This window comes from Rhineura floridana, chromosome 10 (assembly GCF_030035675.1).
Source record: "Rhineura floridana isolate rRhiFlo1 chromosome 10, rRhiFlo1.hap2, whole genome shotgun sequence".
NCBI classification, from domain to species: domain Eukaryota; kingdom Metazoa; phylum Chordata; class Lepidosauria; order Squamata; family Rhineuridae; genus Rhineura; species Rhineura floridana.
In genome coordinates, this window is record NC_084489.1 from 85,259,025 (window position 1) to 85,271,636 (window position 12,612).

Below are 12,612 nucleotides of genomic sequence, written 5' to 3' on the forward strand. Positions count from 1 at the left end.
GCAGTTGTGGCAACTGAGCAGGCTCTAGCCAGCTGGGCAGGACTAGCCTCAGAGGGAGGCAATGGGAAACCCCCTCTGAATACCACTTACCATGAAACCCCTATTCACAGGATAGCCAAAAGTCGGGATCAACTTGAAGGCAGTCCATTTCCATTTTCAATCCCTGCCCCAAGGAGCATACATTCTAAAATCCAGCACAGAGAAGGCAGTATGCAGGTAAGGCTGGAAGGGGATAATCCAGGTTCGTGTAGGCCTAGTTACAGTTGGGGATGAGGGCTAAGCCTGCCAAAGGTTTCAGAGTAGCCTTGCAACTGGCTTTCTCAGCAATATCAAGTGCTGTGAGCACACTAGTCGCATTCAGCAAGGTGTTTCCGTTGGCATGGAGGGGGAACGGGTTAATCTGCCAATCAGTCGCTGAATTAAAAGCGGAATTTTAAAAAATGAATTTGAGCTGATCCCACCAGGTTTTATAGTAAAAAAAGGGTGAGGTTTGACTAGCATGGTGTGCCTCAGTTTTCAGAAAAAAAGAGGTGGAGATGCACTGGAGAAGCAGAACAGTAAGTCTCTACCCTTAGACAGGCAGCTTTTAAAAATAACTTTTTTAAAACTTGCCTATAGGGAGGGGGAAGCTCATCACGTGCATGGGGTGTGTGTAGAAGACAAAGGGAACGTGTTGTTGAGCGTGCATAGCTATGTGGTGCAATCATATTCGTGTTTTCTTGACAGATGGTTTAATGCAGGTATGGGGAAGCTTTGGCTTTTCAGATGTTGAACTACAACTCCCATCAGTCCTAAGCAAGCATGGCCAATGGCAAGGGATGCTGGGTAATGGAAGTTCAGCAACATCTAGCTGGCCAAAGGTTCCCCACACCTGGATTAATGATACTGTCTCTCATTTTATTTTGATGGGGCTTACTCCCAAGTAAGAGAATAGAATTAAAGCCTTGGCCTTTTCACTTCTCTCACTGCACATCTGCAGACAAGCACAAGAAAGATGAGAGTCAAACTAAAATGTGCTACCTAAAAGAAGCACTGGTCAAGCCTGCATCCAGCATCTTTTAATACTATTTGGACTAAATAAAAGGTATTGCCTCACATGTTCTATAAATGAGGAGAGATGTAACTGTTTTTGTTCAGAGTAATAAGGCTGATTTAGAAGTGTCATTCTGCATTTAGTGCAATTCCACTTCCCACCAACCCCAGATTGGTGCCTGACAATAAAAGGTTCAACTTTGCAGCAATAGCCAGCGGGCAAAGCACTGATTGTCTAGTGCCTGTGTTGCTGCCAATAAACCTCTCAAATTCTCTGAGCCATTTTATACTTTTTAAAATATTTCCTCAGTTTTTAGTAAAGTTAATGCACATGCAGGGCTTTTAAAAATGTAAAAAAGGGGGGCAACCTTTCTGAAGGATAATAGGAGGTGGGGGAGAGTGGGGCAAGACTCAGGCTATGTTCCATTTGCTGGTATTCTAGTCTTGTCATTTTAGTTGTTGTGATTGGCACCAGAAGGAACCTAGACAGAGGGGCAGAAGCTCTCTTAAAATTATGTCTGCACCTTATATTTTACTGCAAGAAGCATAATCTAGCATCCAAAAAAAATAAAACCTTCCTTCTGGTTGCATTAAAAAGCCCCCTCATTTTTAAAGCATACACATCAATCCCTCCCCTCAAATACAACAGACCTGAAAAAGATGAATTCCATTTTATTAGTATTGGACACTGAACATCCAACAGTTTTGTGCTTTTTTTTTTTTTTTAAGTCTTCTACAATCCAACAGTAACAATTTACACTGGAAAAAATTTTACAGAGACAAGAGTCAGTTTTACACTCAAATGTTTCTCATACAACTTGCAAGTTAATACCAAAAAAAACAACCAGGCAAAAATCATAACAGCATAGATTTGTTACGGCCTTTTAGTTAATTTCAAGTATTTTCCAGTGGAATGGAATGTGAGTGACAGCATAATTTGGCTTTTGTTCTGTTTTGCTTTATAAACTTGAAACCTTTTAAAAATCGTATTAACTGTTAACAACTTCCCACATGAAAGTTGGGAACTGCGGTGAACGTGATGCAATTTTTTTGTGGCAGATCTCTGTCTCCTTCACAAGACAATTCCCAAGATGCCTTGTGAGGAAGTACTGACTTGCAGTTAAAACCATGGATTCTTTAAAACTTTTTGTATTGCAGATCATTATTCCATGTTGCTTGTTCTCCATTTAATGCAATGGATACCACATGATAGGTCACTTGAAAGGCTTCTGAATGAAAATTCATTATTTCTACATTCCAGTGCAGCTGTAAAGTGAAATGGAACATGGACAAATCTGGCAACACCACTACCTATTTATTAACAGTTGCTATTTTCCTTCATACCCCTAGGTTCAGTACAGTTGCACTGGAGTATAGAAGGGGGTGACTAATGTCTTGTGTGTTTATCTTGACTGGGCCAAGAGTCAGAGGAGAGACTTGCTCCACCGTCCTTATCTAAATCCACAGGACATGTATTGCTATCAGCCAGAATTTTCCTGTGATTTCTGATTCCCTCTCCTCCCTTCACTTTGGGAATGGGCCATTAGGCAATGGTCACTGGCTTGGAGGAAACTGATAGGAACGTCTTGAGGGAACATCAGGAAGGCTTTTTGTCGCTCTCTACTCCGGAGGGTTGTTGTGATGAAGTCTGAAAAGGAAAGTAGTAGGTTTGCACTACTGTTTTGAGATGATGAAATCATTGCCACAAGGCTTCCCCCCCCCCTTAAAGATTCTTTCAAAACATGGGTTAAAGCAGAAACAGGGTGAACTGTGTCGCTAGCAATATCGTGGCACTCACCACAATATTATTTACCAGGACAGAAATAAAATCATGGCTTCAGCATATTGGTTTACCATATCAAAATGGTCATACAAATTGGAATGATATTTTATGACGACAGCCAATAGTTGTGCCAAGAATTTGTGCCTAGATAATAGACACAGTATGATTTAAATCTACGGCAGGCCTCCAGATGGTGTTGGACACCAACTCCCATTAGATCTAAGCAGCACAGCCAATGGACAGGGATGATGGGAGTTGTAGCCCCACAGCACGTGAAGAGCCACAGGTTCCCCTCCCCAAAACGCTGAGTTTTGGAAACCTTTCTTCCTTACCCCTGGCTGAGAAAGAGTGTCCTCAGCAGTAACAGTGGCAAATTCAGAAGCGCACGGTCCCTTCATGATACTCACAGCCGCCACCACCCCTTTTTTTGCTGTGGGGTTGAGAATGAAATCTTTATTAATGCCTTCTCCTACACCAACGGATACCCTAGAAGCCAATCAGCATGAAAAGGTAGAGTGTTTGCTACTGAAAAGAGTCTTCTCTGTGGCTGACTCACCTCCTTTCACTCTGGTTGCTTCCAATCAGCAGGAAAGGGCAAGGAAGCATGTTAGAAGACTCTTCTCAGTGGCTAATACACTCTTTCATGCTGATTGGCCCGTGGAATGCTGGAGACATTGGGACCCTGCTCCCCAAAAGATAAAGGGTCTAAGACCCCCTGAGACCCTGAACCACTACACCCCTGGTCCTCAGTAGCAATGGTGGATGGGAAAGCGCTCTCTACCTGCTCAGGTGTATTTTGTTCAAGTTTCCAGGGCTGCTTATAATGATTTTTTTAAAAAAAAAAACAAATGGCTGACGGTTGAAGATCCATACAACCATTTCAGTATGGGGAAGCCATCACCAAATGGTCCCCTCCCTTTTGGGCATCACAGTTTTCATTGCTGCTGATCCAAGAGCTCAAAGACTTGAACCTTCAGCTTGAATTTTAGGGGAGTGAAACAAGGCCTACCCCTTCCCTGCCATTTTCAGAGGCACGGGGATGAAATTTGGAAGACAGGTGGGAGGGTGGGACTCACAGATTGAGACCCCCTCTTGGCCGCCATCTTTTTTTCTCTCCTCAAAGCCCTCAGTCAGGAGTGATGCTATATGCTTTGGGGGTCTTGGAGAGACAGACCAAAACATGGAAGACTTCCAGGCCAGCAATGGAGGGAGAGTTTTGTTCCCAACCCATAAAAAGCAAGTGAAATCCCTCCTGCCCCACTGTATTTTGTCCTACTTTTCATGTCTTCTCCATCATTCCTTCAAGATATAGGTTGAGTCAGGAGTTTGTTGAGTTGTGATCATAGCTAGGCTGCATTCTGACAACAGATGGGTCACCATGACACACACACACAAAATCTGTCTTTTCAGCAAAGTCCTTGCACTGTAAATAGATGGTGGGGCTCAACCCTGGTGAATTCTACCAGCACAAATTTAGCCCTGCCTGAAATCAGAAATGGAGCATATTCTTGCCCTGTTTTAGAGAACTGTTCTGTTCCCTGAGATTAAAGAGCCCTTGCCTGATGGAAAACCAATTAACTTTTATTGTACTGCGTTATCAGTTATTTATATTTTTCTCACCTCCAACTAACTGCCTAATTTGGGGAGTTAGCTAGGTTTGCCTCGTTTTCTGACACATACTTTTAATAACTGCACAACAAGCAGAAATTCAACAATGTTTGCTTGCCCTGTCATGGTGGGGGGAAGCTACCCCTGCAGTATTTCTACCTGCCACACAACTTCAAAACACAGAGCCTCTGATGTGGATGGAGCTGACAACCACACCACATTTACAAATACCCCCATTATTTTAGTGGAGAGACTCTCTCCCTCCCAAAATTAATCCTAATTTAGCATAAATATTGGCCACAATTTTGATTTACCTGTAGTGTGGCAACGACACTACCTTCTGGCCCCACCTCCTGAGGCAGCTTGCCATCTCCCTGTATCTGATGTTTTCAGCACAATCAGGTATTAGATTGGGGTGAGGAACCTTTGGACCTCCAGATGTTGCAGAACTACAGCTCCGATCACCGCTGGCCATTCGCCATGCTTGCTCAGGCTGATGGGAGTTGTAGTGAAGCAACATCTGGAGGGCCAAAGGTTCCTCACCCCATCTCTAGATCCTGAGAACCAAATGGAGCAGGGGTAAGAATCATAGAATAGTAGAGTTGGAAGGGGCCTATAAGGCCATCAAGTCCAACCCCCTGCTCAATGCAGGAATCCAAATCAAAGCATTCCCGACAGGTGGCTGTCCAGCTGCCTCTTGAAGGCCTCCAGTGTCAGAAAGTTCATTACCTCTCTAGGTCATTGGTTCCATTGTCGTATGGCTCTAACAGTTAGGAAGTTTTTCCTGATGTTCAGTCGAAATCTGGCTTCCTGCAGCTTGAGCCCATTATTCCGTGTCTTGCACTCTGGGACGATCGAGAAGAGATCCCAGCCCTCCTCTATGTGACAACCTTTCATGTACTTGAAGGGTGCTATCATATCTCCCCTCAGTCTTCTCTTCTCCAGGCTAAACACGCCCAGTTCTTTCAGTCTCTCCTCAAAGGGCTTTGTTTCCAGTCCTCCATCTGTTGCTGGACTCCCAACTCGCCCTGACAGCCAGCATGATCAATGGTCAGGGATGCTGGGATTTGTAGTCTAGAACAGCCTTTCCTAACCTTTGGGTCCCCAGAGGTTGTTGGACTACAACTTCCATTAGCCCCAGCCAATGTAGCCAACGGGCAGGAATGATGGCAATTGCAGTGCACCAACATCTGGGGAGCCAAAGATTGGGAAAGGCTGGACTAGAGAGCTGTAGGTTCCCCACAGCTGAAATAGAGATTTGATTTCAACTACATGGAGATCTATTGTGTTTACTGAGGGTGGGGGACTTCAATATTGCTTATATACAGCATCATGATTTGAGTTCTCTGCAAATTATGGGTACTCCTAGATGCCAGCTTTTGCCACAGCATTGAGGTGAGCAACTGGTATGCTGATTATTTATTTGATTAACTGATTTCTATGCCACCCTTTCTTCCCGAAGGAGCTCAGGGCAGCACTGATTCAGAGTACTTGTCGTCTGTAATATCTATGATCAGATGCAGGAAGATGAGGCTGGCCACATCAAGGGGGGTGGGTGGGGTGGAGGTGCAGTGAATTCTATAAATGAATGCATAATTACATTATGGGATATTATGCCTTAAAAAGTGGTGAAGGCCTGAGATGCCTTTTTAGAAAGAGTGGATGAATTTATGCAGGAGGTGGCTTTGTCGACAGCGGTAAGCAATACCAGCTAAATGGCAGCATTATTTCTGAATAATGGAATACTGCAGATGAGCAGCCGAGGCCGCCCGCCATCACTTTATGCTTGTTAGCATCCAGAGGCATCTGCGTGGCCATTCTTGGAAACAGAATGGATGGTGCTCTGACCCAGCAGCGCTCCTCGTATGTTCAGATCACTGTTCGTCTAGATCAGTGGTTCTTAACCTTTTCCATTGCCAGCACCCCTTGGATTTCCAAAATATGCTCTCGCAAAAGTAGTAAGGTGTCACTTCAAAGCCATAGAGCATATACTGTCTTATCATGAAAAAATACTGTTTATTGTATTTTAATGTGTGCTTTAGCCTAACTTAGCTAAGATAAATTACAGTTTTCCAAAATCTTTGGTTGTATAGTTAATTTCCTGCTTCTATTTAAATGAATTTTTAAAATCTCTTGAACAACGCCTCGCAACCCTAGGAAAAGTGTCTCGCACCCCTAGGGATGCATGCACCCCAGGTTAAGAACCACTGGTCTAGACAGACCAGCAGGTTTGGCATCATGAGGGGGAGGGGGCTAGACCGTGGTTAAACAGTAACAGGAGCCAAAACCTCTGAACGGAAGTACCCGTTTATCCTCTTCAGGGTCTGCCTTCCCAAACTTATCACTCCTAGGTGTGATATCAGGAAGAAACCTATGGCAAATTTTATTCCACAAAAGCATGTGATCACCATCTTCTCAGCACCTGTCTCTCTATACCAGGGACAGAGTACCTGTGGCCCCCTCCAGACGGTGGATTCCAACTCCCATCATCCTTAACTGGTTGGAGTCCAAGAATGTCTGGAGGGTCACAGGCTCTACACAAAGACAGCACAAAGATGTCACCAGCGTTCAAATGTTCCATTCTCCCAGCTTTACTAAAGGCACTTTTGTTTAGGATGTGCTGTAGCAGTGGTAAAAAAAGAAAACCCTTCTCACCCACACACCCATCAGTGACAAATGTAGAAGGAATGCTGCATTTTATAATACAATTATTAGCAAGACTACCCCCCACAAAAAAAGGCCAAGGTGCTTTGATCCTTGTTCACTTCTTAGCTCACCACCACGGAATGAAAGAGCATCAGTGCGCACCTCTGTTGTTGCGACTCCACTGAAGTCAACAGCAGAAATCCCACAGATGTCACCGGAAGCGCTTGCACCCTTGTCGTGGAAGGATATAGCTACTGCTTTGTGAAAGCCGTTATAGAGTTAGGACACAGCCGGGTATACAGATTAGTACACCTTTAGCGAGTGCAGCGGTGGTCCTTTTGTGAACCTGATCGGCCATTCAGACCGTTACTGCAAAATATCATGGCAGTTTCTGCAGGCTGGTGTGTTGACTTCCACCAAAGCAGTTAGAAATTAAAAGAGTTATTTTGGTAATTAATGCACAGAGAAAGAACAAAGGAAACGTCTGGAAGAACTGACAGTCACTTAATACAGTTAAGACTACCCCTACAGAGGGCCAACAGCCTCAATACCCATTGCCTTGGATGCAGAATTCACACAGTGGTTCTCCGTGGACAGCAAGGAATGGTGCGTGACATGGCACACACTCCTTTGTAGCTGCAGCCCCTAACAACGAACTTAGAAGGAGGATTGGAAGGGTGGGGGAGAGAGAGAGAGGCTGCCTGTGGAATAGATAACAACCAGAATTGATGTAACTTCCCATGCATATGTAAACAAAAAGTCAGCGAATTGCTGGGAACAAACGAAGAGGAGGAAAAAATCGGGCCATTAAAAAAAAGGGGGGGATGGCAATTAAAAAAATGGGTGAATCGGCAAGAGGGCAGGATGCAAAAGTGATGGACGGGCAAGGAGGAAAGAAAAGGAATCGGTCAGGCAGAGAAAGGGAAGACATCCTGAATGCAACCAGCACAGCAAGGGAAACAATACCTGAGAGCCATACTGAGCAGATCAGGCTGGGAGTTCTGCACGGGGATAAACCTTTCATTCGGAGGACAGCACCCCCATTTCGTTTGGCAAGGGACAATGCCCAGGAATCTACTCTGGAAAGCATTAGGGCACATTTCAAGGACAACAAACTTGCGACTTCCCTTCAGGAGTAACGAGATGTGCAAATGGTCTCACGCTTTCTAGATAACCGACTTGTGCATCAGGGGGACAGGCATGGGCAAGGGGGTGGGGAGAGGCCTCTCGTTAATGAACCAGAAGACATTCCTGAAATGTCTCGCAACCATTTGGCAGCATTTTTGCAAGTCATTTGGCCTTTATATAGATTTATATATATATATATAAAAGAACCCCATTGCTAGAGCTCTCTTGGAACAAATTCTGTTTTCAACAGACAAGACACCCCCTATCTCCTGGATGCCCCACCCTAGTCATCACCAGGCTATACCTTCTTAGATCCATACAGAGTTCTTCCCATCCTTGCCGTTAGAACTACCCTTCTCTGAACTGGCTTTGGGCTTAGCCCCTTGTTTCTCCTGGGCAGTGTTGGCTCGGTTCTGCTCCGCCACTGTCCCACTGGAAGCCGGGCTGCAGGTCCTCGACGGCTGTGCGTTCGCCTGTGTGCTGTTGTAGCTCTGGAACGCAATGTCCAGCTGCTCCTGAGCCACTCGCAAGTGTTTATGGAGTGTGGACAAGTCTGGTGGGATGTTCTCGTCGGGGCTTGCGCACTGCTCTTCTTGAGCCACATTGGCCAGGTTTTGCTCATGTGCCATCAGGCTATTGGGAACCTTGGCCTGCTTGTCCGATTTCACCACCAGGTTATATTCTGGAGGACAAGAGATATTCTTTGGGTAGGCAGCATAGTTGTAGGGCGGCTGTCTGAAGTTTTGGATCTTCCTGTCGCGGATGGCGTCCCTGATGGTGCCGATTCCCAAATGGCACATCTCGGCCACGTTTAGCAGCAGGCAAAGGCAGCTAACGACATACATCACCAAGAGGAAGATGGTCTTCTCTGTTGGCCTCGACACAAAGCAGTCAACGTCATGGGGGCAAGGCTTCCGAGTGCAAAGGTAGTAGGGCATCACTTCAAAGCCATAGAGCATATACTGCCCTATCAAGAAGCACACTTCAAAAGAGGCTCTGGTGAGGAGTTGGAACACATAAATTTTCATCAGGCCTTCCTCTTGGATATGTTTCCTTCCGTCATGCTTCTGCAGTTTTTTCTCTTCCTCCTTCAGTTTGGTTTTCTCTTCATTCTCTGCTATCTCGTCGGCTATCATGGGCTCCTCCTCCTCTGCCCCCAAGGGGTCCTCCAAGTTGTGGACAGCTTGCCAGTTGAGTGCAAACTGCTTTTTCTTCTTGAAGCCTCGGAAGCGCTTCTTTTCTTCCTCGGAGGACCTTGCAATCCTGTGGATGGCGTAGCCCAAGTAGATGACGGAAGGGGTCGAGATCATGATGATCTGGAAGACCCAGAAGCGGACGTGCGAGAGTGGGGCAAAGGCATCGTAACAGACGTTGTCGCAGCCAGGCTGCTTGGTATTGCAGGTGAACTTGCTCTGTTCATCTGAGTAGATGGACTCGCCTCCGACTGCTGTCAAGACTATACGGAAGATAATCAGGACAGTGAGCCAGATCTTCCCCACAAATGTGGAGTGATTGTGAATTTCTTCTAGCAGGCGGGTTAGGAAGCTCCAGCTCATGTTTGTCATAGGGGCTAATCATTTATAACCTGCAATAAAAGACGAGAGATTGAAGCACAGTTAATGCAGGTCTGTCCGACAAAAGGTGGCATGCTACATCATGCTTCGTATTGGAATTTTTCAGAGACTGTATATACTTTGCTCCCTAATTTCTGCAGCACGGGAACCCAAATTGTGCATCAAATTTCACAATAAATCATGGGCATTATATCATGGTATTTCCGATCTCTATGTATGGATGCGAAAGTTGGACAGTGAAAAATGGATAAGAGAAAAATCAACTCATTTGAAATGTGGTGTTGGAGGAGAGCTTTGTGCATACCATGGACTGTGAAAAAGACAAATAACTGGGTGTTTTGTTGTTGTTATGTGCCTTCAAGTCGATTACAACTTATGGTGACCCTATGAATCAGTGACCTCCAAGAGCATCTGTCATGAACCACCCTGTTCAGATCTTGTAAGTTCAGGTCTGTGACTTCCTTTATGGAATCAATACATCTCTTGTTTGGTCTTCCTCTTTTTCTACTCCCTTCTTTCCCCCCCAGCATTATTGTCTTTCTAGTGAATCATGTCTTCTCATGATGTGTCCAAAGTATGATAACCTCAGTTTCATCATTTTAGCTTCTAATGATAGTTCTGGTTTAATTTGTTCTAACACCCAATTATTTGTCTTTTTCGCAGTCCATGGTATCTGCAAAGCTCCCCTCCAACACCACATTTCAAATGAGTTAGAACGAATTAAACCAGAACTATCACTAGAAGCTAAAATGATGAAACTGAGGTGATCATACTTTGGACAAAGCCATTCTGATTACAGCGCATTGGTCTGGGTGGCCCAATGCAGCCATGCTGTTTTCACAGACTCCGTGTGATGTTTGGAGAAGTGATCCATCTCCCCCCATTTATTCATTAGTAAAAAATAGATATTGCTCTGAGTGGTAAAGGTTTCTGTGGGGACAGTTCTGATTGCCGTAACAGCCTGTGGGGAATGTGTCAAGCAGACCCCTCCACCAGCATCGCTGGTGTGATCAGATTCATAGACCACCCTCACCACCACCACAACAGCCTGAAAAAAAAAGTCAGTCCTGGCAACAGCCACAAGCATTCTACCTGCAAGGAACACTTTTTTCATCTGAATTTGTATGCTGTGGAACCACAGCACATTTCAGAAGGCTCTGGGTGCAAGATGCACACTCAGTTCACACAGAGCGTTGGCTAGGCTTGTTCGGGCATCATCATTGCCTCATGTGTCCTTAAGGGCACGCTCTAGAAGCAACATAATTTGAACCAGGAATTTGTAAACACGCCATTCACACACTTAGCCATCACACTTTTGCCACCGTCACATGCACACGCATGCACAGAGCGGTGTGGAAGCCGCTTTGGCCCACATGGTTATAGTGCTTGTATGTATCAGCTACACCTGCCCAGCATCATCAGGATGGATGCTTCTCATTCATCCAACACCCTGCAAAGAGGGAAGGTACAGAGTGGGTGGGCAAATCCTATGTGTTTGATATATTGCTCTCACATAGTTACAATATGTACGTACACATCACGACTATGTGGGGACATGCAACAGTGTATGTGTGTGTGTGTGTGTGGCCACTGCAAGGAGGCTTTAGATTCAGGATCGGGAACCTCCAGGCATCACTATTTGGCCCTTGGAACTCTGAAGCCACACCCCTTCTTCAGAGGCCACACCCCTCACTCACCTTGCTTTCCCCCCTCCTTGAATGCTTTTGCCTGGCTGGATTGTGTCCTTGAGCTCTGAGAACACCTCTTGCTTGTCTGAATGGAGGATAAGAGAGGTGTGTGTGCAGAAACTAGCCTACTGTACAGAGGCAAAGTTTACATTTGTTGCTTTGCTGACGTTTGCATCTGGCCCTATCTGCATGTGGCCCCTGGACGGTCGCTCAGAAGGGAATGCGGCTCTTGGGCTGACAGAAGCTCCCGGTCCCTGCTTTAGATAAACTGGCTTCCAAGGTGAAACTGCCAAGAACTCTCCAAGTTTCAGTTCCCAGGTACCCACTGCCTTTCTTCTGCACTGGAAGCCAGATATCAGCTCCCTTCTCTCTAGAGGGGGGTTGAACAGCAGTGCAAACATCATCACCCTACACCAAAACTGTCCCTCCCTTGTGCAAGACTGCCCTTCTGTACACATGCAGAAATACCCAAAGGTTATACAAAAGCTGCATGTTATGACACTGTCTTTGAACCAGGACTCGCAGGACAGTTCTCCCAAAGGCCAAAAATGGTAGGACCATGATTTGAATGTCTAGGAAAGTCCCTTGGGGAGGGGAGACAAGATTCCCCACAGGGACAGTGAGCGCTGGCAGGATACTCTGGGGAGGAACTTGGTTTGTAAGAGATGGACTGAGAACGGATGGAGGGACTTGGTCCTGTTACTTACTTCCTTACACCCCCAGAGCCTGTCTGTCTCCCTAGAAGGCTTCTTCATCACCACCACCACCATAGGCAGCTGCCTTATATTGAAGCAGACCATTTGGTCCATCTAGCTCAATACTGACTACACTGACTGGCAGCAGCTCTCCAGGATTTTCAGGCCCTACCTGGAGATGCCGGGGATTGAACCTGGGATCTTCTGCATGCAAAGCAGATGCTCTTCCACTCAGCTATAGCCTTCCCCCAAAGAAAGCAGGTGAGCAGGTGTTGCTAACTGGGATGTTTCCATGCCAGCTTTTCCCTAATCCTTTTCAAGCTGAACTCAGCTGGCGAGACAGTGAGACCGGAGCTGGTTAAGAAAGCAATGAAAAGGAGGGGGGGCTTCTAGAAACACTGATCTTGAGCACACCTTTGCTCCAATTTATAAATCTTCTCCTGCAGCTCCAAACAGCT

The 12,612-nt window shown here is 45.7% G+C and overlaps 1 protein-coding gene across 4 annotated transcripts in view; it reads right to left on the reverse strand.

Annotated features, from left to right (window-relative positions):
- Positions 1-1,688: 1,688 nt before the first annotated feature.
- Positions 1,689-12,612, reverse strand: part of GJC2 (gap junction protein gamma 2) — a 59,519-nt gene continuing 48,595 nt past the window's right edge. For 3 of the 4 annotated variants that reach the window (XM_061586636.1, XM_061586635.1, XM_061586634.1), the window contains exon 2: positions 1,689-9,782. In XM_061586636.1, coding sequence (XP_061442620.1) covers positions 8,506-9,762 — 1,257 coding nt within the window. In that variant the 5' untranslated portion in view covers positions 9,763-9,782 and the 3' untranslated portion in view covers positions 1,689-8,505. The remainder of the gene's footprint in view (positions 9,783-12,612) is intronic. The other variant, XM_061586633.1, reaches the window with a different exon arrangement.